General features: G+C 39.3%; 1 protein-coding gene and 1 long non-coding RNA gene across 3 annotated transcripts in view; one reads left to right on the top strand and one right to left on the bottom strand.

Annotated features, from left to right (window-relative positions):
- MYH1 (myosin heavy chain 1) lies at positions 1-24,348 on the top strand. Its single transcript, XM_063700631.1, has 38 exons — positions 1-204; positions 301-444; positions 561-717; positions 1,747-1,774; positions 2,519-2,633; positions 2,732-2,824; positions 2,956-3,019; positions 3,680-3,778; positions 3,861-3,964; positions 4,099-4,237; positions 4,453-4,571; positions 4,657-4,806; positions 6,989-7,159; positions 7,960-8,269; positions 8,663-8,733; positions 10,520-10,607; positions 10,690-10,807; positions 11,108-11,231; positions 11,320-11,456; positions 11,554-11,809; positions 13,367-13,609; positions 13,701-13,877; positions 14,700-14,845; positions 14,931-15,021; positions 15,116-15,505; positions 15,863-15,989; positions 17,571-17,689; positions 17,841-18,037; positions 18,751-18,934; positions 19,218-19,383; positions 19,477-19,601; positions 20,121-20,429; positions 20,517-20,720; positions 21,364-21,489; positions 21,580-21,750; positions 22,007-22,111; positions 22,231-22,326; positions 24,091-24,348. The coding sequence occupies exons 1-38, from the start codon at positions 1-3 to the stop codon at positions 24,241-24,243; spliced, it is 5,820 nt and encodes a 1,939-aa protein (XP_063556701.1). The 3' UTR covers positions 24,244-24,348.
- The window catches only part of LOC129527856 (uncharacterized), a 114,465-nt gene continuing 106,145 nt past the window's right edge, over positions 18,790-27,109 (bottom strand). The window contains exons 3-4 of one of the 2 annotated variants that reach the window (XR_008672956.2): positions 24,035-24,192; positions 18,790-18,904 (exon numbers count right to left, since the gene is read on the bottom strand). This is a non-coding gene — a long non-coding RNA (uncharacterized lncRNA). Of the gene's footprint in view, positions 18,905-23,725; positions 23,788-24,034; positions 24,193-27,109 lie in introns of those variants that run through there. The other variant, XR_008672957.2, reaches the window with a different exon arrangement.

Raw genomic sequence — 27,109 nt, 5'->3', positions numbered from 1 at the left:
ATGAGTTCCGACTCTGAGATGGCCATTTTTGGGGAGGCTGCTCCTTTCCTCCGAAAGTCTGAAAGGGAGCGAATTGAAGCCCAGAACAAGCCTTTTGATGCCAAGACATCAGTCTTTGTGGTGGACCCTAAGGAGTCCTTTGTGAAAGCAACAGTGCAGAGCAGGGAAGGGGGGAAGGTGACAGCTAAGACCGAAGCTGGAGCTGTGAGTAAAAACACCTGGAGCTGATTAGACTCTGCCTCATTTTGGGTTAAGTTAGCACTTACTTTTTGATCTGGCCTCTCTTGTTTGACTGGACAGACTGTAACAGTGAAAGATGACCAAGTCTTCCCCATGAACCCTCCCAAATATGACAAGATCGAGGACATGGCCATGATGACTCATCTACACGAGCCTGCTGTGCTGTACAACCTCAAAGAGCGCTACGCAGCCTGGATGATCTACGTGAGTTCTTTCTCACGGTCTTCTACTCATGAGAGTAGTTAATAGTTTTTGAAAAGTAGTAGATGATTAAGGTCCCCATCAAATAATTCTGTTCCTCCCTTTTGTTTTGGGTGCAGACCTACTCAGGCTTGTTCTGTGTCACTGTCAACCCCTACAAGTGGTTGCCAGTGTATAATGCAGAGGTGGTGACAGCCTACCGAGGCAAAAAGCGTCAGGAGGCCCCACCCCACATCTTCTCCATCTCTGACAATGCCTATCAGTTCATGCTGACTGGTGAGTGGCTCAGCTGGTTTTCATATGAATTATTTTACCATCCATAATCACAAAACATTAGAACTAAAAAAAGGCCTTTAGAAAAAAACCAATTCACGCCCCTGGTTGTTCAGCAGAGGTGACTAAAGCACAGAGAAGTATATACTGTCAAAGCTCGTATTAAAACACAGCTCTCCTGATTACACCTCCCTGACTTTACTAGGCCATGCTATTACTCCATCCCATTAAGTTTAATTTGTTTATGGTCTCCTTGCTTGGAAACACACAATTTATTTTATATATTTAAGTAATAAGAGCCAAGATTAAGTAATAACTGAATCATATAAATCATGTATTATCTGAATAGAAATGAAAAATAGGAGTTCAATCCTTTTGGTGCCTCAGTTTCTTGTTAATTATAAATTAGATTCTTTTACAAGTACTGCCATCTCTTTAAAGTTATCAGAGTACATCTCAGAGACAATATCCTCTGTTTGAATGAAGATGATGTTTTGGGGCTACACACATATAAACAGAAATTGTTTTCCCCCCTTAGAAAGATTTTATTTTGATTGAGACATCCTCTCTTACCTCATCTTTCTTTAACACAATGGTACACTTTGGGGAAGGCTGATCGAAGTTAGGGCTATATTGAAGTTAGTCTGTGGCCATAAGATAGTAAATTTTTTCTCTTTGTGAAGTCATCTGACACATTTAGAAACAAAATCTCAGTCATGGCTTGATTAACACTATTTCAATCTATTAAATGACAGTCCAAGCCTTTAGCATATTATGCATTTTTCAGCTATATGCATTAATTAGCAGATAGCATGCCATTGAAATCTACAGATGATAACTACGGAATGTATCTAGCTTTGGAGAATACTGCTCTTTATATTAAACCAACAGGACACACCCATAACTTTACCATAATATATTGAAAAACCCCACTGAATACATAACACTTATACTCAAATGCCCTGTTTCCCTATAGAAAGTTTTGTTTGTGTAACTGATACATATGCTGATTTTCCACTGTTTTTCTTCTAGATCGGGAGAATCAGTCTATCTTGATCACGTATGTATTCCTATTCTGAGATTTATTGGCAGTTTGTTCTTACTGGAAAAATGACAAACCAAAAAAAGAAATTAGTTAATGTTCCCTACTAAAGCACTGAATGATCAACCTGGAACTAGATATTGGTTTAGCTTTATTATAAGGTTTACATTGCATTAGAATGTAAAAAAATAATGTTCTAAATCACCTCATTTGCTGGTCTTGAAAGTTCCACAGAACTTTTTGGTGTGTAGAAAGTGTAAAATGAGCTGGGCTGGAACCCAGTATAGTGCAATGAGCAGCATACAGCCTTCAAAAGGTACAACAGTTTGGAAATATTACTAGCGGTTCATTTTTAAGGCCCACTTAGAGAATGTCTGTTCCTTCAAAGACCAAACTTGAGCCATGTCTCTAGTCCGAGGAAACGGAAAAACACATGCACGTTTCATAGAGTTTCCTACTAATTGTTCCATTCACTACAGAGGTGCTGAGTAGCTGCTTTTCAGACCCCTCAAGCCCAGGCCTCAGCACCCAGAAAAAAAGCTGACACATTATAAACACTCAAGAAATACGTGTTAAATGAATAATGACTGATTTTTTCTACTTCTTGCCAGTGCAAAGCAAAAGAAATAATACGAGCTATATGTAGGCTGAAAAGAAAGATGTTAAAAGGCTCTCTAATAGAGATATAAAGACAAAGTCATGAGGTAGTTGTAGTTTCATTTGTCACAGTGCTTAATTTCTCATATGTTTGGTCTTTGACAGCGGAGAATCTGGTGCAGGGAAGACTGTGAACACCAAGCGTGTCATCCAGTACTTTGCAACAATTGCAGTTACTGGGGAGAAGAAGAAGGAAGAAGTTACTTCTGGCAAAATGCAGGTGAGTCTGATTGTTACAGTCAGAATCCAGGCTCTGTCGGGACTCTCAGGTAGGAAATTCCCAAGCCCCAGATGCAAGGACTGCTCTTGCCTTTGCAGGGGACTCTGGAAGATCAAATCATCAGTGCCAACCCCCTACTGGAGGCCTTTGGCAACGCCAAGACCGTGAGGAATGACAACTCCTCTCGCTTTGTAAGTCTCTTGGTTGCCAAAGGGTCTTCTCTGCCTTTAGATGCCAGAGAAAGCATGTCTGAATTATTTCAGTGGCATCCCCACTACGTACTTCAAGCTTTGGGTATAACATCATTTTTTTTACTTACAAGGGTAAATTCATCAGGATCCACTTCGGTACCACAGGGAAACTGGCTTCTGCTGATATTGAAACATGTGAGTAACAGGACCTCCTAAATAGAATCCAAGAATGACAAATATTGGTTTGGAGGAACACTTTGCAGCTCCTGCTGAACATGGAGCTTGTAAAGCACCAGTCTGCTGCCAAACATGCTTCTGGTTAATGTCAGTCTTATCCATAGCCCACAGTATGCTTTACCCACTCCAGTCATGAGGTAATGCTTCTGTGGGAACTGCCAGGAACTGCTGGGCATGTCCAAAGTATTCTAGCCTCAGAATGATTTCAATTTTTTTTTTAAGAAAAAACTAACACTAGAAGTAAACAAGTTGTCCAGGGATTGAGGATATGTGATTTATTCCTAGTCTGAGCTTTAATACTGTTGCTTTTAGTAGTCCCTCTATTATATGGCAACAGGACCCTGCAGAGGGAGTCTCAGGACTCAATTATATTCCAAATGTCAAGGATCTTCTGTATGAGAAGTGAATATCTTGAGCCAAGTATATTTCACTTTTTTCCCAGGAGGCAGGAGGAACTGCAATAGTGTTTGTAGAGACATAATATGTGGTACTTCACAGGAACATTCAGTTGAAATCTCAAGAGGCCAGTGAGATTTAGCTAATGATCCCAAGTCCCCAAATCACTCCAGGACATTGTGTAATTTTTCCCCATAATCTGATGTCTACTATCCGTTGCAGATCTTCTGGAGAAGTCTAGAGTTACTTTCCAGCTAAAGGCTGAAAGAAGCTATCATATTTTTTATCAGATCATGTCTAACAAGAAGCCAGATCTAATTGGTAAGAAATAAATTCATAGCTAGAAGATTGTCCCTGTACTATCTTCTAATGTAAAACACATGCCCTGAATTCTGTGACCCAGAAATGCTCCTGATCACCACCAACCCATACGACTATGCCTTCGTCAGTCAAGGGGAGATCACAGTGCCCAGCATTGATGACCAAGAAGAGTTGATGGCTACAGATGTAAGTTATACATGAATTTTAATTTAAAATCCATTATGCATGGGAATGGCAATAACAGCCATCTATATGTGTGTAAAGGATACAGTATAAATTCTCTTGTGCCCTAATCTTTGTCTTCTCATCTCTCATGGTAGAGTGCCATTGAAATTCTGGGCTTCACTTCAGATGAAAGAGTGTCCATCTATAAGCTCACAGGGGCTGTGATGCATTATGGGAACATGAAATTCAAGCAAAAGCAGCGTGAGGAGCAAGCTGAGCCAGATGGCACTGAAGGTACCAAATGAATCTCCATCTGGGTTTAATGAGAGAATATAGGCAAAAATGTCCATTCCAAAACTCAAGTCTTCTTTACAGCTGAGCTCCTGATGGACATACTCAGATGTACCCACACACAGACTTTCTACAAAGTTATTTACTCAATACCATGCCCCTTTGAACTGTGGGTCCCAGAGTAAGTCATATTAGGTATCTGAATTATGTTTCTGCAGTTGCTGACAAGGCAGCCTATCTCCAAAATCTGAACTCTGCAGATCTGCTCAAAGCCCTCTGCTACCCTAGGGTCAAGGTCGGCAATGAGTATGTCACCAAAGGTCAAACCGTGCAGCAGGTAAGTGCATGACCTCAATGAATCACACGCATCCCAGGCCTTCATGACATGTCTTTAATAACACCAACAAACTTTATCTGTGAAGGTGTACAATGCAGTGGGTGCTCTGGCCAAAGCTGTCTACGATAAGATGTTCTTGTGGATGGTCACCCGCATCAACCAGCAGCTGGACACCAAGCAGCCCAGGCAGTACTTCATTGGGGTCTTGGACATTGCTGGCTTTGAGATCTTTGATGTGAGTTAGCAGAAAAATTGTACCAAAAAAGTTTCCAACAAGCAAGCTTGTTGCTGCAGTCATACAGCATACCTGTAGTCACTTATGGAAGGGTCTATGAAAAATAGCTGCACTATAAACTTAACTGACACATGAAAGAGCACCAAAAGACCGTGAAAGGAAGTGAACTTTGGAATGAGACAGGCCTGGATTCAAACTCCTGCTCTGCCAATTACTAGCTGTGTAATAATGAGAATTGTACCTGATTGATCATTGGGCAAATTCAACTAGGACCCGTAGGTAAAGCACTTAACATTCCAGATCACAGACTCACTTCTGAGATCTGTCTGCTAGTTTCAAGATTTCTGAGTTTTCAGCCCTTAACACAGTCCCCAAGCATGCAGGCAGCACTCAGTAAACAGTAAGATACTGAGGGCAACGATAGAATCAAAGATAGCAGTGGAGAAGACAAAGTCTTTAAAAGAAAGACTTTGAGATTCTGTTTGCCGAGAAATGAAATGTGTTTAATTATTAGGATAACCTCTGCAATACCCAGGTATTGAGTATAGAAATGGCATCGTAAATAAACTCAAATTTGTCTGCCTAAGAAAGAATACCTGCTACACAGCTTAGGAAATAGGGCTACTGCAATCCTCCACTTGACAGCAGTATCTCGGATGTGTCTCATTTAGAGGTCCCAATTCTAAACTTTTATCTGTGTACGGACTGATTGAAACTGGATGAAATTTTAGAAACGGAAGCACTTCCAGACATTTCCAAGCCAACGTGGAAAGAAAGGAATAATCTGTCATCAAGCAGGAACAGAAAAAGCAATCCACACTTTTTAAAATAAGAGAACTAATGACAGGGTACTTGCAATCATTTTGAGCTTCTTTTTTTTTTTTTTTTTGAAGTAACAGCTTTATCGAGATATAGTTAACATATCATACAATTCACCTATTTAAAGTATAAAATTCAATGGTTTTTAGTATATTCACAGGTACATGCTATCATCATAACAATTTCAGAACATTTTCATCATCCCAACAGGAAATTCTATTTTGTCCTCCCCCTAGGCCACAGAAACCCCTAATCTACTTTCTGTCTCTGGTTTTGGCTGTTCTGGACATGTCTTATAATGGAATCGGATAATATGTGGTCTTTGTGACTGGCTTCTTGCACTTCGCATATGCTTGCCAGATTCATCCCCCTCATAGAATTCCTTTGACTTTTGTGTATGGTGATAGTGCCCTTAAACAAGGGCATCCTCAATTGTGTTTCTATGTAGGTGTCCCGAATAATAAAGCAGGGCAGGTCTACTCAAGTTCTAGGAGTAGTTACAAACACTGGCTCTGGCATCAAAATGTTGGGGTTCCTGCCATGACCCTTACTACCATGGTCTTACACAAGTTACTTAGCCTCCCTCATAGTGTTTCCTCACCCATGAAATGAGCAAATGATACCACCTACAAAGGTAGCTGTGAGGATTAAATGCAGTAACTTATACAAGGCACTCAGAATAGTGTCTACTGTAGAGTAAATGTTCACCAAATATTAGCTGTTGAATTTTTATTATTAAGGACAACATACAGACCATAATGGCTCAGATCTAGCAAATTTAGCTAGTTTACAACATAATCATAATCATTAAGAAATCTCTGACTAACAAAAACAAATACTATAAAAACCAAACAACTTTTTTAAAAAAACTTTTAAGTTCAGGGGTCCATGTGAAGGTTTGTGACATAGGTAAGCTGTGTCGCCCACGTATGAAGCCTAGTACCCATAAGTTATTTTTTCTGATCCCCTCCCTCCTCCCACTCTCCACCCTCCAATAGGCCCCAGTGTGTGCTGTTTCCCTCTATGTGTCCATGTGTTCTCATCATTTAGCTCCCACTTATATGTGAGAACATACAGTATTTGGTTTTCTGTTCCTGCGTTAGTTTGCTAAGAATAATGGCCTCCAGCTCCAAACAACTTTTTTTTACTGCATAGGAAAGCATCATTCAGAGCTTGTTGACAGGTGTTGAAGAGACAATTTTAACAAGTATGCTAACAGCAGCAAAAACTTCATTGTGTAGGTATAGGTAGGACAAAACGATACCATCCTAAGAGGGCAATTTGGCTAACTAAAAAAACACCCCTTTCAAAGAGAAGATTTCATTATAAATTGAATGCTAATTTGTATTTTCAACTCATTTAGTTCAACAGCCTGGAGCAGCTGTGCATCAACTTCACCAATGAGAAACTGCAACAGTTTTTCAACCACCACATGTTCGTGCTGGAGCAGGAGGAGTACAAGAAGGAAGGCATTGAGTGGACGTTCATTGACTTTGGGATGGACCTGGCTGCCTGCATCGAGCTCATCGAGAAGGTTGGCTTGCTTTTTGCAGACCACAGTACAGTATTTAAAAGAAAATCATAAAATATTGATATAGGCAATGGCTAAATATTTCTACTTGTGAAAAACATGAGGAGAATTCCTTATTTTGCCAACTCTGAAGTAGATATTCTGTTAAAAGGAGATTAAATATTTTCTATAGAGTCCAGAACACAACACTTACCCACAGTTTGCAATACAAAGTCTTACATTTAAAGTCATCTTTCCTTACAAAAAGTGCACTGACTAGAATATTTTTTACTTACTGTTTTTTGTCATCCTAAAGTCATTATTACTGCATTCGAAGTATGAATTTCTACTACTGTACGTTAAAGCAGAGGCTTTTAAAATCCAGTGTTTGAAAGACTCACCAAGAATACTTGGTACAATTGCAGGTTTCCCTTGTCTCACCCCTAGAAATATTTTCTGGTAAGTGTAGGATGAAACATCGGAATCCTCATTTTGAGCAAGTGATTCTGATGCAGCTAATTCGCAAGTCACACTTGGAGAAATATTGCTTTCAGGTCTTTGGGGTAAAGACACAAACTCCACAGGAGCACAGCCCTCATCTGTCTTACTCTGTCATATCCCAGAGCCTGACACAGCACGTGGCTCCTGATCAGCACCCAATAAATATTTGTGAAGTTAATGACTTCTGACCAAAGGAACGAGTTTTCGTTAACTCTGTAGAATTAAAGGATGAATTTACTCAGATGGGATAATTATTAATGTTAAATGTTATTTCTATAAGCAGACAGAATTCAAGTGGCATTTATTTCTTTTCATTCTTCCAGCCTATGGGCATCTTCTCCATCCTGGAAGAGGAGTGCATGTTCCCCAAGGCGACAGACACCTCCTTCAAGAACAAGTTGTATGAACAACATCTTGGAAAATCCAATAACTTCCAGAAGCCCAAGCCTGCCAAAGGCAAGCCTGAGGCCCACTTCTCTTTGATTCACTATGCTGGCACCGTGGACTACAACATTGCCGGCTGGCTCGACAAGAACAAGGACCCCCTGAATGAGACTGTGGTGGGGCTGTACCAGAAGTCTGCAATGAAGACTCTGGCTCTCCTCTTTGTTGGGGCAACGGGAGCGGAAGCAGGTAATTATCAATATAATTAATCTTTTACCTAATGTATAAAACATAACCAGAGGCCAGACACGGTGCCTGTAATCCCAGCATTTTGGGAGGCCAAGGTGGGTAGATTGCCTGAGGTCAGGAGTTCAAGACCAGCCCGGTCAACATAGCAAAACCCCGTCTCTACTAAAAATGCAAAAATTAGCCGGGCATGGTGGCAGGTGCCTATAATCCCAGCTACTCGGGAGGCTGAGGCAGGAGAATCGCTTGAACCCGGGAGGTGGAGGTTGCAGTGAGCCGAGATCATGCCACTGCACTCCAGTCTGGGCAACCAAGAGTGAAACTTCGTCAAAAAAAAAAAAAAAAAACCATAACCAGAGAAAGGCTGTCCTATGATTGCTTTCTTTTTCCCCTCAGAGGCTGGCGGTGGAAAGAAAGGTGGTAAGAAGAAGGGTTCTTCTTTCCAGACTGTGTCTGCTCTCTTCAGGGTACAAACTTCATTTTCTCTGTCTAATTAGATTTAGGATATTAAATGTACTCTATGGTGTGGGGGAAAAAACTAACCTTGCAAGGATTCTAGAACTGATGTGACTCAACGAGATAGTTCAGCTGGTAGTGGTAAAACTGAGTTTTAGGGAGCTTGAGGATAGTTTGGAAGAGGGGATAGTTTGGAAGAGATACCTCACTATTCAGAAGACACAGGACTCAGGAGAGATGAAAGCGAATTGCAGAAGTCAGTATTAGACGGCAAAATTCGATTCTGGGGCCTGAGAATGAGGTCATTTAACACTTAAAAGACTCCAGTGGGATAGGATTAAGTAAAGCTGAGACTTGCTTGAGGCTTTGGGAGCCTCCAAGTGATTTAGGTGCTTAAAGATACATTGGTATAGAACCGAAATGAGTAGATTTTGAAAGCTAAAGATAGAACAGTGGTGGGAATTGGAGCCCGAGTCAAAAGAAGGAAATAAGAAACCAGATGTGATAATAAATAGCACTTAAAAAAAAATTACGGCCAAGCACAGTTGCTCACGCCTGTAATCCCAGCAATTTGAGAAGCCAAGGAAGGCAGATCACTTGAGGCCAGGAGTTCGAGACTAGCCTGGCCAACATGATGAAACCCCGTCTCTACCAAAAATATAAAAATTAGCCAGGCATGGTGGTGCACACCTGTAATCCCAGCTACTCAGGAGGCTGGGCATGAGAATCGCTTGAACCCACGAGGCGGAGGTTGCCGTGAGCTGAGATCATGTCACTGTACTCCAGCCTGGGTGACAGAGCAAGACTCCATCTCAAGGAAAAAAAGAAAAGTCTATTTTTCTTTTGGCAATCCCATTTCTGATTCCATCTCTAATAACTGATGCTGTAGATATTCAGAAAAACCAGGATTTTCAAAAGATGGAAAACTTTACACGCTTGGTAACATGGCTGTCAGTTTTCTACCAATTCCCAGAATAGGCATTAATAAAGGCCACTTTCTGTGGAATAAGCAGGAGGACACAGCTCTGTATCTATGGCAAGGAATACACATTTGATAGACACACAGATACAAGTGAAAGTCAGGTAAAGAAAGAAGTGAGTGTGACTGGGCACCATGGCTCATGCCTGTAATCCCAGCACTTTGGGAGGCTAAGGCGGGTGGATCACTTGAGGTCAGGAGTTCGAGACCAGCCTGGCCAACATGGTGAAACCCCGTCTCTACCAAAAATACAAAAATTAGCTGGGGGTGGTGGCATGTGCCTGTAATCCCAGCTACTCAGGAGGCTAAGGCAGGAGAATTGTTTGAACCCGGGAGGCAGAGGTTACCGTGAGCCAAGATTGCGCCACTGTACTTCAGCCTGGGCAACAGAGCAAGACTCCATCTCAGAAAAGAAAAAAAAGAAGAAGAAGAAAAGACAAAGAAAAAAGTGGGAGAATTAGAGGAAGGCATTGATTAGTAGTAAAATCAGACCATGTATCTAGGCAAAAAAAGAATGGGTAGAGTATTTCCATATATTTAGAGTGTCATAATGAATTTAAAACATATACTAGGAAATTAAACAGCAGCGAACAGTCACTTCAACAGCAAGTAGAAAACTATGCTTCTAATGCACACCAACAGAAAACAGGGGGACATATTAGGAATGTGGAAATTCCAGAGATGACTCTTTGAAAATTTTCATCTTGATACTATTCATTAGAATTAAACCACTGTCATAGATCTCAATAATTATGTCTATAAATATGAATGTAGAAAACAGTACATTTTTTAAAGTATAAACTCACATGGTTCCACAGGAGAATTTGAATAAGCTGATGACCAACTTGAGGAGCACTCACCCCCACTTTGTGCGGTGCATCATCCCCAATGAAACTAAAACTCCTGGTAAGACATTTCTGATATCCAGACAAGCTCCACTGTGTGTGTGATAGACCACGAAGTATGGCATGTGGATTCATTCTTTTAGGTGCCATGGAGCATGAGCTTGTCCTGCATCAGCTGAGGTGTAACGGTGTGCTGGAAGGCATCCGCATCTGCAGGAAAGGCTTCCCAAGCAGAATCCTTTATGCAGACTTCAAACAGAGGTCAGACATTTTTGCTGTAAATTATTTTAAGAGGGTTTTATTACTTTTTAAACATTTTTCAATGAAAGAATCCTTTATACCTCCTCTTAAAATTGAAGAGAAGATAAACGCACTTAACAAACTCCATATTGACATAAGAAAACTCTGAAGTCCTTTGAATAAACAGAGGATAGATAAAGGGGTAGATATGATTTCTTGTTTATTTCAGATTACCCAGTGGCTATGTTGTTTCTATAGCCAGACAGGAAGATTTCTTGTCTGTGACAACAGCCATATCATTTTTTTGTCTGGCTTAAACAGATACAAGGTGTTAAATGCAAGTGCTATCCCTGAAGGACAATTCATCGATAGCAAGAAGGCTTCAGAGAAGCTCCTGGGGTCCATTGACATTGACCACACCCAGTATAAATTTGGTCACACCAAGGTAATATTCTGTAAATCCTACCTGATGCTATTCCTGTCCCTTTGAACTTTATGTAAATTTTCTGATCTGAAATTCTTCCCACACATAGGTCTTTTTCAAAGCTGGTCTTCTGGGGCTCCTAGAGGAGATGCGAGATGAGAAGCTGGCCCAGCTGATTACCCGAACCCAGGCCATGTGCAGAGGGTTCTTGGCAAGAGTGGAGTACCAGAAAATGGTGGAAAGAAGGTATTAATAAGAATTCTTTACTTAACCTCATCATCTTAGGTGTTTTAATTCTGCTTCTTATTATAATCTGATTTGGACATTTCTGTTCCTATGACAGAGAGTCCATCTTCTGCATCCAGTACAATGTCCGTGCCTTCATGAATGTGAAGCACTGGCCCTGGATGAAGCTGTATTTCAAGATCAAACCCCTCCTCAAAAGTGCAGAGACAGAGAAGGAGATGGCCAACATGAAGGAAGAATTTGAGAAAACCAAAGAAGAGCTGGCTAAGACCGAGGCAAAAAGGAAAGAGCTGGAAGAAAAAATGGTTACTCTGATGCAAGAAAAAAATGACTTGCAACTCCAGGTTCAAGCTGTGAGTATCCCGAAGTCATTTCCTGCAATCTGATGCTAAAACTTCAGCTCAGTGGTCACTAAGGAGAGATCTAGATTCTACCAAATAAGGGACAGATTATGAATCTTTAATAATCCACAACTCCTTAGAATGTTCCATAGAATTCCCTACACAATATTACTAAAAATCACTGTGGTAGGATTCTTTGATGTCAAGAAGGGAAAAATAAAAGCATTTTTCCTTCCCCTCTGTTGTTTTCCACAACAGAATGTGAACAGGAAATAAAGTGAGCTTTGCTCCCTAAATTCTCCCTACTGAAAAATGCAAATAAGAGCTGTGAAAAAGAAAAATATTGTCAGTGAAGAGGAAGGAGACTTTGATGAAAACACATTAACTTGAAATCAATATTCTGAGTTTTGTATCTACAATCCCCGAGCAACTTTGTGCTCAACTTTATTTTTAGAAACTTTTAGTACCTGAAAGAGTAGGATTATGGCAAGAATAATGGCAATGCTTTCTGTAAGGATAATGGCAATGCCTTCCACAGATAATGTCTATTTTTATGCAAAGTATGAGAGATAGGGTTGATATTCTTATTCTAATGTCCCAGTAACTATCCAGAGGCTTGGAGAGAAATATTTGATCAAAAGCCACTATCTAACCCATTTTTGTAACCCAAATAACAAGACAGTTCAATTGCTGCCACCAAAACCAACAGCAGAAACATTAAAAGTTACCCTCCCAGTTCTCTGAATTCAGAAAGGGAATTGACTAGTCCCATTGTGCCTACAAGTTTGGGACACATATTTAGAAAATCTAAAGAATGATGAATTGCAAATACCTAGGTTGGTACTGTGACTTTCCTGTACTTTGTATAGATCAGGGTTTTCCACATTGAGGAGTGGTTCATCGTGCCTTCAAGAAACAGGAGATACTCTATCCAAGAATACTCCTCTCCTTTGAGGATAGTATTATAAAACTTCTGTTTAACAATATTCTATCAACGATCCACTAATAAATATTGGGTGAAGTCCCAGACGGGGATGTAAGTTTGAATGAGAGACATGGTCCTTCCCTCACAGTTTATCTCAACTCCTATTTCTTCTTATGAGAAATATGCTTGCTACTTCTCTAAGCATCACCTTGAACATGTTCCATTCCGTTTGTCTACTCTGTCACTGGATGACATTTCTTCCTGTTAAGGCACTTTTCTGATAGTACCCTTCTCTCCCAGCAACCTGCTAGAAACCCAATCCTTTTGTCTATTGGTTTTTCATATATTGAATGCTCCTGAAAATAAATATTAAATAAAGAAAATTGGCTGACCCGAAATTATATACCAACATATTATATATGTTATAACAAATATAATTGTAACATAATTTCACCAGGAACTATGACTTAAGTTCCTTTTTTTATTACCAGACTCATAAGTGCCCAATATTTACTGAATGGTAGAAAGCTAATAAAAATTAACCTGAAGCCTTAAAACAATTTACTTGTTTGGTTTCAAAATATTAATAAAATCTGAAAATGTCTAGGAAACTAAAATCTAAAATATCTATTGCCTCTTCTCAGGAAGCTGACAGCTTGGCTGATGCAGAGGAAAGGTGTGACCAGCTAATCAAAACCAAAATCCAGCTAGAGGCCAAAATCAAAGAGGTGACTGAGAGAGCTGAGGATGAGGAAGAGATCAATGCTGAGCTGACAGCCAAGAAGAGGAAACTGGAGGATGAATGTTCAGAACTCAAGAAAGACATTGATGACCTTGAGCTGACACTGGCCAAGGTTGAGAAGGAGAAACATGCCACAGAAAACAAGGTATCAGTCATATTCTACAGTACTGTATAGAGGTTCTGCCACCCAACAAAGGTGCTTTATAGCAACTAAGCTGCTTTCTTCACCTTTGTAGGTGAAAAACCTCACAGAAGAGATGGCAGGTCTGGATGAAACCATTGCTAAGCTGACCAAGGAGAAGAAGGCTCTCCAGGAGGCCCACCAGCAGACCCTGGATGACCTGCAGGCAGAGGAGGACAAAGTCAACACCCTGACCAAAGCTAAAATCAAACTTGAACAACAAGTGGATGATGTAAGCCTAACATTATATAAAAATGATTTTTTAAATTTTGTAACAAACTAAGCATAAGTTTATGTTGTTATGATATAGTGAGTACTTATCAAGTGCCTCCTATCAATGAGGAATATGGAACATCATCCCTATTACAAGGTCTAAGATGTACACACAATAAAGTTTTTAAAATCAATAAAGAAAGTTAACTGTGAATAATAGACAATATGGGTAAAAAGAATTGATGGAAAGGAAGGTTAATGTGTTCACAAAGAAAAGCTATACAAGCAAAACAGGTCTTTCGCTGGGCTTGAAAGACAAGGGGCTATGTGCAAAAAGAAAGAAGAGGGAGGGTGTTCTAAGAAGGCAGCATAGCAGCAGCAAAGAAGTTGTAATGATCAATAAGGTTTTCTCTCACAGAAACAAAGGACACTCAGAATTAGGAATGTGGAAGATAAATTTGGCTTTAAACATGATCTGATATCTAATAGAGAACCCACTGAAAATGCCTGAGTAAGGGAGGCATTAAAAAAGTTCATGGTTTGGAAGTATTAGCATGGTGTCCATCCCAGCTGGAAAAGTATTGGATTCCAGTGGGGAGATGCAGAAGGCATAATGTCTCACTAGTAACTTATTGTAACAACGTGACAAAGAGGCACATTTTACCTTTTAAACAATGACTTTTTCGACTAGGTAAATACCAAGGAGAATGGAATCAATGGGACAAATCTGCCTAATTCATAGAAAAATAGTTTGCTGAATAGATATAATGTTTAAAAATTTCATCTGGGACAAAAGGTGCTACCATTCTAAGAACCATATTCATGGATTATTAACTTTTAGCTTGAAGGATCTTTGGAACAAGAAAAGAAAATCCGGATGGATCTAGAAAGAGCAAAGAGAAAACTAGAGGGAGACCTAAAATTGGCTCAAGAATCTACAATGGATATAGAAAATGACAAACAACAACTTGATGAAAAGCTTAAAAAGTAAGCAGTTTTATTTAGGTCAACAGTTTTGTGGGGAAATTACTCTTAATATTTCTGAGACTGACATAAAGGGCTTTTCTAATAGGAAAGAGTTTGAAATGAGCGGTCTGCAAAGCAAGATTGAAGATGAACAAGCCCTTGGTATGCAGCTGCAGAAGAAAATCAAGGAGTTACAAGTACGTTAAATGATTTTCGCCAGGCTAATTTAACATCGAAAAGTTACTGACACCAAGAAGTTGAGTTCGTATTAATATTTTTCACCATTCCCAGGCCCGCATTGAGGAGCTGGAGGAGGAAATCGAGGCAGAGCGGGCCTCCCGGGCCAAAGCAGAGAAGCAGCGCTCTGACCTCTCCCGGGAGCTGGAGGAGATCAGCGAGAGGCTGGAAGAAGCCGGTGGGGCCACCTCAGCCCAGATTGAGATGAACAAGAAGCGGGAGGCTGAGTTCCAGAAAATGCGCAGGGACCTGGAGGAGGCCACCCTACAGCATGAAGCCACGGCGGCCACTCTGAGGAAGAAGCATGCAGATAGTGTGGCCGAGCTTGGGGAGCAGATTGACAACCTGCAGCGAGTGAAGCAGAAGCTGGAGAAGGAGAAGAGTGAGATGAAGATGGAGATCGATGACCTTGCTAGTAACATGGAGACTGTCTCCAAAGCCAAGGTACAATCAACACTTCACATTGATTATTTGGTTTTTTGTTTTTCCCTTTAGCACAAATATGATTTGTATCTCAAAAACGTCTCATGAACTAAATCAGGCACCCTTTTTCTCGTATCACAGATAGTACAACTTAGTAAAGTAGTTAGATTAACAAGTAATTCAGTGGCTGTATGCTTGGACTATGTATCTTATTAGTCTTTCCATTCACAATCTAAGACCTTTGCTGGTTTTGTTTGTAAAGATAGTTTCTTCTCAAAATAAATGAGTACTGCAGCTCATATGGAATGTTTAGATTACTGAAACTTTCTTTGGTCCAACTACTTACTTGAGATGCCTTCTACCACTTTTTGAATGCAGGGAAACCTTGAAAAGATGTGCCGCACTCTAGAAGATCAACTGAGTGAAATTAAGACCAAGGAAGAGGAGCAGCAGCGGCTGATCAATGACCTCACAGCACAGAGAGCACGCCTGCAGACAGAATCAGGTGGGCCATGTACCAGTACTGACCTTGAATGACAAATTCACCATGCATGTGTAATCCGCTGAAAAACTCTGCATTTATTTAGTTGAGGTCATATACTACCTCCCTGGGAGATCCCCACTAACATGAACACATTATTGACCACTGGCATGAGGTTGCTTTCTTTCATATATATACGAGAGAAATACATGTGTATATATATGAAACATATATATACATATATATAATATATTATATATATCCATATATAATATATGTATATATATCCATATATATATTATATATATATCCATATATATATAATATATATATATATAGAGAGAGAGAGAGATAAATAGAATCAGGCCCTTTTATTTTTGAAGACTTTAAGGGAGACTTGGCTTTAATCAAAAAGTTATCAAAAACAAAGTGCATCCTTACAGTACCTCTTTTCACTTTTCAAAATGCTTTCGCAAGCTATGTATTACTTTATTTTCCTCATTAGTCTGTGTAATACTATCCCCATTTTAAAGACAGTGGATTATGGTAGTGATGAAGCGACTTGTCCAAGAATGTTTACTCCAGTCTTTTTCCTGAAGTCTTGCCAATTACTGGTAACTAACACGGTTAAGTAGGGAAATATTCAAGACCACAATCCAGCTGAGAAGCATTCAAGTAAGATTTGTAGATTTTTGATTAGAGAAATTGGAAAGTCTCGCATTTATTCCCCCTCCTACTGACTTGTCCAACTTTCTACCAAAGTTGTATCTCCCCAAGTAGAGGTAACAAAATGGAAATTGTTTTATGGGTAATTTAGGCTATTAAAGTAATAGGCAGGTTAAAGTGTTGGAAAATCACTCTACACTTTTGGTATTCAAATACTGTTCTTTCTATAACAAAGTTCAGAATAAATATTTATTATAATTCTTATTAAATGCCAGAGATAAAGTTCAAGATAACTAGTATAAAAATGGTGTGGAAAAGTTTTACTATCTTTCTAACATAATGTAGTGCATTTTCTGCATTATGGTGCTTAAAAAATTGAAGACATGTGTAAATGCCATTTAGTTTGGAAAGTACTTATCCAGAAACCAATTCATTCTGGGGATGGGAGACCACTTAATCATTTCTTAATATAAAAATCTTTCCAGAATTTCTCTTGACTATCATTTCTGCTTACAGAAGACATTGCCCAAAGTCTCTTATTTTCCACAGTATAAATCCTTTGTTTCAACCAACTTTCAATGGAAGGCAAATTAGACAACACTACTGCCTTACATAAAATAAAAAGTACTAGAATATTTTGTTGGCTTGATTTACATTTTTTTCACGTTTCTTCATCAATTTTGACTATGATCAAATAATCGTAAATATCTCTTGAAATCTTTTGTGCTGTTCACAAGCATGTAATCTGCCTCAAATTTCTCCGTGCTTCTAATTTTTACATGGATCTGCTTATCAGGGTTAAAGTGGATGTTGGTGGTTTGTTGTCACCCATGCCCTCCATCAAGTTTCAAACTCGGCTCCCTTTCCCTGCTCAAGTTTTTATTTTAGAGTTTTAATTTCCAAAGTAAGGTTGAGTTTTCTGGACTTGGTCTTTTATAGGTGAATATTCACGCCAGCTAGATGAAAAGGACACACTAGTTTCACAGCTCTCGAGGGGCAAACAAGCCTTTACACAACAGATTGAGGAACTGAAAAGGCAACTTGAAGAGGAGATAAAGGTAAGCTCCACTTGTCGTTCTTGTCATTATTGTTCTTGTTAATTGTTTTTCGCTTACTTTTACAGACTTTCTTCTGGTGGCCTATAGGAGATCAGGAATCAAACATCACTTTAAATATATAAAATTAAGTCATCAATCTCTATGTTCTCAGGCCAAGAGTGCCCTGGCACATGCCCTGCAGTCCTCCCGCCATGACTGTGACCTGCTGCGGGAACAGTATGAGGAGGAGCAGGAAGCCAAGGCCGAGCTACAGAGAGCAATGTCCAAGGCCAACAGTGAGGTTGCCCAGTGGAGGACCAAATACGAGACAGACGCCATCCAGCGCACAGAGGAGCTGGAGGAGGCCAAGTATGTTCCAGACTTAGTCAAAATGGAACTATAAGTTTGCTTGCTCCCAAAACATATGAAAAACTAGGGAAAAAACATTCTGGGACCATATACAGCCATATTGTTGGAATTAATGTTTTGGTAGATGCCTTAGAAGAGATTCTGAGAGGAGTTCTCGATGCAAAATGTATATTGATGTGGGAAAGCTTCTTTATTATTAATGGATTAATTAAAAACTAGCACAAATAAGGGATACAATTAGACAGACAAAATCAAGTATATTTCATTTGAATTCAATTTATCCAACATTTGAGCCCTTAATATGTTGGACAGCCTACAAGAATACAAAGATTAGTACAGTACAGACTCTCCCTCTGGGGATTAAAATTATGTGGAGACACAGAAAAACAAACCAGTAATTCAAGGTAGATATTAATATTCTATGGAAGAGGAATAAGCCAGCTACCTGGAAGGGTAAAGTGTTAGTTCATGCTTGTCATGGATGGCCTTAAAGCCACTCTATGAAGTATGGCAATACCAAAACTGGGGTTGTTTTTGGTATTTGGTGGTAGGATAATGGGAATGAGTTAATATAGAACTGGACCTACAAAACAAGCTTGAGAAGCAAAGTATTAAAGAAGTCTGATTGTGGAATTCACTCTCTTGTACCCACTTTGAAACACCCAATTCAGTTGACAGCCATTCACTTTTATTGCCCATATTTCACTTTTTAGGAAGAAGCTGGCTCAGCGTCTGCAGGATGCTGAGGAACACGTAGAAGCTGTGAATGCCAAATGTGCTTCCCTTGAGAAGACGAAGCAGAGGCTCCAGAATGAAGTTGAGGACCTCATGATTGATGTTGAGAGGACAAATGCTGCCTGTGCCGCCCTGGACAAAAAGCAAAGGAACTTTGATAAGGTATTCTCTCCAGTTTTTGCTTCAACTTTCAACACAGAATTAACAATAGCCTGCTACCTTCAGTGTGCCCAATTCAAACCATCTGAGAGCTGTTCTCAGTAGCTCTTAACCCATCAGCAGCTGTCTGTGGAGAGGGGAAGTGCTCCTATGGTTTCTATTCTTCTCATTCGTAATTTTTTTTTTCAGTCCCAGAACACCTCAACTCTGAGAAGTGCTAGAATAGATGGTTTTTATCTCATCAAATTTTGTCCACTAAATTTCTTGTCCATTCCTTGACCTTCAGATCCTAGCAGAATGGAAACAGAAGTGTGAAGAAACTCATGCTGAACTTGAAGCTTCTCAAAAGGAATCCCGCTCACTCAGCACAGAACTATTTAAGATTAAGAATGCTTATGAGGAATCTTTAGACCAACTTGAAACCTTGAAGCGGGAAAATAAGAATTTGCAACGTGAGAACATTTTACCTTTTCTTTAACAATAAAAGATTTGAAAGAATCTTTTCCATCTATAAACAAATTTCTATGTTTTTTGTTCACCAACAGAGGAGATTTCTGATCTCACTGAACAGATTGCAGAAGGAGGAAAGCGTATCCATGAACTGGAAAAAATAAAGAAGCAAGTTGAGCAAGAAAAGTCTGAACTTCAGGCTGCTTTAGAGGAGGCAGAGGTAAGCATTTTATTGCATACTCTAAAACAATTAGAAGAGGAATTGGGGTCTATTAAATGTAAGGAATGGTGAATCAAGAGAAACGAAAAATAATTTTTGCTCCATGAACTAGGGATGAGAATGGAGAACTGATCATGCATACAACCAACATAACCATATGTCAGGAACTGTGCTACACACTGAGCAAACAAAGATGAATCAGTTAAAGGCCCTGCTTTCAAGGGCACAATCTACCTAGGGAGATAAAAGCATATAAAATCAACAATAACATTCAATAATTTGTAGAAATGTCTAAAACAACAAAATAAAAATGTATGATGGCAGCACAAAGGCAGACAGTGTGTGTGTTAGAGAATAGCAAGAAAATGCAAACGCATGAAAATGACACTCTTGCTTGAATCTTACTACTACTTAGAAATCTATTTATAAATAAGGTTTCATGAACGATAAATCATTCTTATCTCTAGAATACTACACACTTCCATTACCCTACTAATGTCACCTCTTGCTGTCATTAAGGCATCTCTTGAACATGAAGAGGGAAAGATCCTGCGCATCCAGCTTGAGTTGAACCAAGTCAAGTCTGAGGTTGATAGGAAAATTGCTGAAAAAGATGAGGAAATTGACCAGATGAAGAGAAACCACATAAGAATCGTGGAGTCCATGCAGAGCACGCTGGATGCTGAGATCAGGAGCAGGAATGATGCCATTAGGCTCAAGAAGAAGATGGAGGGAGACCTCAATGAAATGGAAATCCAGCTGAACCATGCCAACCGCATGGCTGCTGAGGCCCTGAGGAACTATAGGAACACCCAAGCCATCCTCAAGGTAAATATGTCCAACAGATGATCCCAGGACAATTGGGGTGACTGCAACCCTGAATACATGGTGTCTCAATGACGATTTGTTCCACAGGATACCCAGCTCCACCTGGATGATGCTCTCCGGAGCCAGGAGGACCTGAAGGAGCAGCTGGCTATGGTGGAGCGCAGAGCCAACCTGCTGCAGGCTGAGATCGAGGAGCTGCGGGCCACTCTGGAACAGACAGAGAGGAGCAGGAAAATCGCAGAACAGGAGCTCCTGGATGCCAGTGAGCGTGTTCAGCTCCTGCACACCCAGGTGCATGTAATAGAATAGTAACAAATACAAGGGTATGAAAATGACATTCTTGCTGAAATCGTGGTACTATTAAGAAATCTATTTATAAGATTTCATGAAGGATAAAGTTTAAAACATTTTATTTTTTTGATTATCTATATTTTTGTTTATCTGAACTATAACATCCATAGTTGATTGTATTTTTTTTTTTTTTTTTTTTTGAGACGGAGTCTCGCTCTGTCGCTCAGGGTGGAGTGCAGTGGCGCAACCTCGGCTCGCTGCAAGCTCCACCTCCCTGGTTCATGCCATTCTCCTGCCTCAGTCTCCGGAGTACCTGGGACTACAGGCGCCCGCCACCACGCCCGGCTAATTTTTTGTATTTTTAGTGGAGATGGGGTTTCACCGTGTTAGCCAGGATGGTCTTGATCTCCTGATCTCGTAATCCACTCGCCTCGGCCTCCCATAGTGCTGGGATTACAAGCATGAGCCACCGCGCCCGGCCAGTTGATTGTCTTTTAAACATATGTCAACTCAGATAATTTATGAAACAAGGAGGAATATTAATGAATTCATTTAGTTAATTAGTTTATGGTTCATTAGAACATGAGGTTTCCTAATTTTTCTCTCATGTGCCTAATATTTCTAAATTTCACATTTTAAACAGAACACCAGCCTGATCAACACCAAGAAGAAGCTGGAGACAGACATTTCCCAAATCCAGGGAGAGATGGAAGACATCATCCAGGAAGCCCGCAATGCAGAAGAGAAGGCCAAGAAGGCCATCACTGATGTGAGTGAAGGGTAACACAGTGGTGGTCAAACTTAAATCTTCATATGCTGTCTTAGCTGTCTTAACCCACTCTGTTTTACTGCTAATTAGGCTGCCATGATGGCTGAGGAGCTGAAGAAGGAACAGGACACCAGCGCCCATCTGGAGCGGATGAAGAAGAACCTGGAACAGACGGTGAAGGACCTGCAGCATCGTCTGGATGAGGCTGAGCAGCTGGCCCTGAAGGGCGGGAAGAAGCAGATCCAGAAACTGGAGGCCAGGGTGGGTCTCCTAATCAGCATGTATTCCTATCTCATTCCAATCCAACACACGATTCTGAATACCTAGCACTGCTAGATGATGTGGGGCATACTGAGATGAGGGAGAGCTATTCCCTCATGCCCAAAAGCTCATAATAAGGAAAACTGAACTAGGGCATTAAAAACTACATATAAAGCAGAGTAAAAAAGTATGTGGGTCATGTGAAGAAGTAGAAATTCGTCAAATGAATGTCCTTAAAATGTCCATCTTCTTGTAGGTTCGTGAACTTGAAGGTGAAGTTGAAAGTGAACAGAAGCGCAATGTTGAAGCTGTCAAGGGTCTACGCAAACATGAGAGAAAAGTGAAGGAACTCACTTACCAAGTAAGGAAAATGGCCTGTCTAGGTTTTCACTTTAGTCTACATGGGATTAAAAGTCATATGTATGACAAAATGTAATATTTGTACTTTCAAGAAACTTACTCTTGAAAACATTATTTCAGACTGAGGAAGACCGCAAGAATATTCTCAGGCTCCAGGACCTGGTGGACAAACTGCAAGCAAAGGTGAAATCCTACAAAAGACAAGCTGAAGAAGCGGTGAGTTCACAACCCCTTGGGGTGATTTTTCTCAGACATGACCAGGCCAGTTTAGTTAAAGTGACAAAAGAAAAGATGAGTAAAATGAGGAAGGATCAAAAGAAAACAAATGGCTACATGGAGGTCCAAGGCTGAGGTAAAACCAACCACCTGACAAGCCAGCAGAAGATGTTCTAGAGATGTGGAAGAGCAAATGCAAAGCTTTTGAGTGGGAAAGAGTCTGGCTCAAGAAGCAGACAAAAAAAGGAGGAAAGCACCACAACAGGGACTGGAGAGCCAGGCAGGAGGCAGCTCATAGGGTCTTCTAGGCCATGGTAAGAACAATAAGGTACTGGGAAGCCAGGGTGGGTCAGTCACTACCTGATCTATATTTTTTAAAAAGAGCATTTGGGATACTATGTAAAGAATCGGTTACTGGGTAACACAAGTGGGTGCAGAGAGACATGTTAGGAAGCTTTTCAGGTCGGTTCTGTGGCTTGGATAAGAGAGTGGAGCAGAGAGAAGTGGAGAAATTCAGGACATATTTTGGAGGTAGAAACTACAAGATTGCTAATAGGTTGCACTTGGGAGATGAAAGAAAGGCAATTAAGAGTAATTTATCAAGTTTATGGTTTGAGTAACCAAGTGGATGATGTAACACTTAAGTGGGGAACAAAGGGAAGAACAGAATTGCAGGGCAAGAAAGAAACAGGAATTCTGTTTTAGATACATAATACCATATATACACAAGTGAACATGTCAAGTAAATAGTTAAATATAAGATTCTGAAACTCAGAAGGTCTTGGTTATGTTCAAATCAGTAGATTCTTAACACTCCACTTTATCTCATTTCCGTATCCCATGATTCATCTGGATTAATAATCAAATAGTTTCAACTTCCTACATATAAATATTCATAGTTACATATCACAAATGAGTTCCTCTGTTCATTGATGATTTTTATTTTACCCCTGACATCTAAGGTAAGAGAGAGAGAAAGATGGGAATGGAGGGGAATGAGGGAGGGAGAGAAAACAAACACACTTGTGTGCACGGACACACACACACACTACTGTCCATACCTCGGACAAATTGCTTAATCTTTCTCCAGTTCCTACTTTCCTCATCTGTAAGAGGAAAAGCTGAGGTTTTTTCTCAAGCTATACTATTTAATGATTCTAAGCTTTATGTCTGTTCTAAATTTGAATGCCACATTTTGGAGGTTCTTACTGAGACTTTTAAATAAGAATGATTACCAGAGACTAAACTAGAACTGACCTGCTCAAATTCTCTGCTATATATTTAAGTATAATCAGAGACAGCTCAGACTATTTTGGGAAACAAACTTCTTGCTTAATTTCTAAACTTAAGTGGCAATAATTTATACTCACAGGGCAATAACTTATATTCAAGCTTAATGGTTTGGTTTGGTATAGATTGCATACTTGCACTCTTAAAAGGTTTGGTTCCATTCTCAGGATTCTGAAAAAAACAAACAAACAAACAAAAAAGCTGGACACCTGGCATATTTAGTAGTAGCTCTAGGATGTTCTGCTGTTCTAAAAGTTCAGATACAAAGGTCACCTGTCCTTCCTTGTTATCTATGAGTTCAAGAAGCTAATGCAAAAATAAAAAAAAATAAAAATTCAAGAGCATTTCTCTAGGTTTCTTAAAATATCTGCTAGAGTGAATCATTTTTAAGTAAAAAGGAAATTCAAGATCCACTGACCTAAGAATGGAAAAATTCTGAACTTTCTTCCCTCATAAATGGATTTCCATTCACAGGAGGAACAATCCAACGTCAACCTCTCCAAATTCCGCAGGATCCAGCACGAGCTGGAGGAGGCCGAGGAACGGGCTGACATTGCTGAGTCCCAGGTCAACAAGCTGAGGGTGAAGAGCAGGGAGGTTCACACAAAAATCATAAGTGAAGAGTAATTTATCTAACTGCTGAAAGGTGACCAAAGAAATGCACAAAATGTGAAAATCTTTGTCACTCCATTTTGTACTTATGACTTTTGGAGATAAAAAATTTATCTGCCAAAAACTTGTGAGTCTCTTTTTCCCCTCTATGTCAATTTGTCTTTAGAAGTACCGAGAAAAGAAAAACGTCTCAACATTTTGGTTACATTTTACAGAAAAGTGCTTAGTCACCAATATTAAGACATGATAGAGAGCAGCTAGGCAGACCCGGTAAGTGCCACCATATGCGTCCCTATAGGAAGTAGGTGAACCTAAAGGTATACCACAGGCCATAAAACATAGAATATTTGGTAAACCTTACTTGACAAAACATAGCTAGTTTCTGTCAATGAAATTATTGATTTTCTTCATAAAATGATAGGAAATCCTTCATCCTAAGGCTGAGTAAAAATAAATTAAAACATGTTATTTACATAAAATGAGAAAAATTTAAAAATTAGGTTTAAGTACTGTCAAAAATATTTAAAATGCAAACTCTTCACTATAACTATATGAACCATTTAATTGGGATTAGAATCCCTTGAGAGGGAAGCATGTTCTGTAGGTTTTCTGGCCCTTTGTAAATACAAGAGATTTTTAGTTTTTTGTTATCTACAGATGTTTAGTTTGCTGGATTGTGCCCCCTCCTTGGTTATCACAATCAAATGGTAACCAGGAGTTAAAAATTGTTAAGAAATATGTTTCTATTATGTCTTCTATCTCTTTGGCTACTTCTGTATTTTACAAAGATTTCTTCCTTGTAAGTGTATTGATAGCAATAGGTCACTTCATATTTTTTAAAGTCACTACCCTACTCTCATTACTTTATATTTAGATGTCTGTATTGTGCCTTTCCACAGTGCTATGGCAATTATTGTCATCATTGTTGTAACCGTGGTATTACTACTACAGGTTTACCTGTACTGAGGGTAGCATGGGCCTTCCACCTGTGTCAATTTTTCATACAACATGAGCAAGTAAAATAGCAAGTATCTCATCCATTAAAGACATAACAAAGGTCTTGGAGAATAGTACCCAGTCTACTTAAAAGGAACAATATACAATTAAATGTTTCTAATCTTATGATCCAGTAGGTTAAAATATCCAGTCATACATCTCTGGACCTCAGTTCCTGGGGAAGATTCTCTCTGGGTCATTATGCACCTCCACTTATTTTCTATTGATTATTGGAAACAACTCGCTATTGTAATGCTATATCTTGGGTTGGACTTTAAAATAATTTTAATAGACTTTAATATCCAGTTTTCTCCCAAACTTTATATCCTAATATTCGAATTACACATTGCCATTTCCTTTGGTTATTCACAATGAGAAAAACGATAAATAAATGGGCATATGTTAAGCAAAGGGTCAGGAAAAGACGGAAGGATCTGATTATGGTAGCAAATCTTAGCTGTACCCTCACTTAATATTTACCCTCCTGGAAAACATGAGATCTCTTATGCTCTTTGGAATATTCCCCTCAACCCATTTCTTGGTTTAAATTGAAATCTGCCTCCCCCTGATAAAAATCCTTCCCTGTAAGTCTTCTTAAGAGGTGGCCATTATTCTCTCATGGTTCAAGAACTCCTTAGTCCTAAGCTAGAAATAATACCCCTCTCAATTCCCCTTGTTGCTTATCCTCCTATAGAAGACTCTTCCTTCTTTGAAGTTCATATTATTTAGCTATTCCACATACCTACTGTGGTCATTTACTAACTTTTCATTCATCAAAGATTTTGGCACCTGCTTTTCCTTTCCACCCAATCCTTACCACATTCCTGGGAGATTTCAATGTCCACACGGATGATTCATAGAATATACTGACTTCCACCTCGACTACCTTCTCTGCCACTACCCCTCTTCCATAGTCTCATCTCACTCTAGAAAATATCACAAAACTGCCCAATCTCCATTCTCCAAACTAACTACATAAAGCATCTCCTTTCTGATTTTCTACCTTACTTGTTGGACTATTCCCGACATAACATTTCTTCAACCCCATTAGCACCTGAATATTTGGTCTCTTTACTTCTTAACTAAATCAGCCTCTTTTTTATCTTTATTTCTCTTCCCATTTAAGGAAAAATTCATAACCTATCTTTATAGCCATTCTCTTGACAACTCCCTAAATTTCTCTGCCATTCTCTATACCCTATTACATTTGAGTGGACAGAACTAAACCTGAATAAACTCAGACACCAATGCAGGACTACACAGATAACAAAGGATCATGTAAACACGACACCACCAAATGAAACTAATAAAGCTCCAATAACCAACCCCAAAGAAATGGAGATCTATAAACTGCATGAAAAAGAATTCAAATAATAATATTAAAGAAGCTCAATGAGAAGCAAGAAAACCAAAATAGACAACTAAACAAAATTAGGAAAATAATATGAACAAAGTGAAAAGTTTAACAAAGAAATAGAAATCATAGTAAAGACAAAAAAAAAACCCAGAAATCCTGGAGCTGAATAATACAATAAAAGATAGAAAAATTCAATAAAAAGTTTCAACAACTGACTCAATCATGCAAAAGAAAGAATTAGTGAATTCAAAGATCTGTCATCAGAAATTAGTCAATTAGAGGATCAAAAAAGGAAAAAGAAAAAGCATAAAGGACTATGGACACCATCAAGCATACAAATATATAAATTATGAGAATGTCAGAAGGAGAAGAGAGAAAAAGGGACAAAAAGCTTATTTAAAGAAATACTAGCTAAAAATTCCCAAATCTTGAAAAGGATATACATATCCAGATTCATGAAACTCAAAGAATCACAAGACAAATTAACCCAAAAAAAGAATATTCCAAGATATTGTAATAAAATTGTGA

The sequence above is a fragment of the Gorilla gorilla genome, chromosome 19, assembly GCF_029281585.2.
Source record: "Gorilla gorilla gorilla isolate KB3781 chromosome 19, NHGRI_mGorGor1-v2.1_pri, whole genome shotgun sequence".
Classification (NCBI taxonomy): Eukaryota; Metazoa; Chordata; class Mammalia; order Primates; family Hominidae; genus Gorilla; species Gorilla gorilla.
This window is presented reverse-complemented; position numbering and strand designations above follow the sequence as displayed.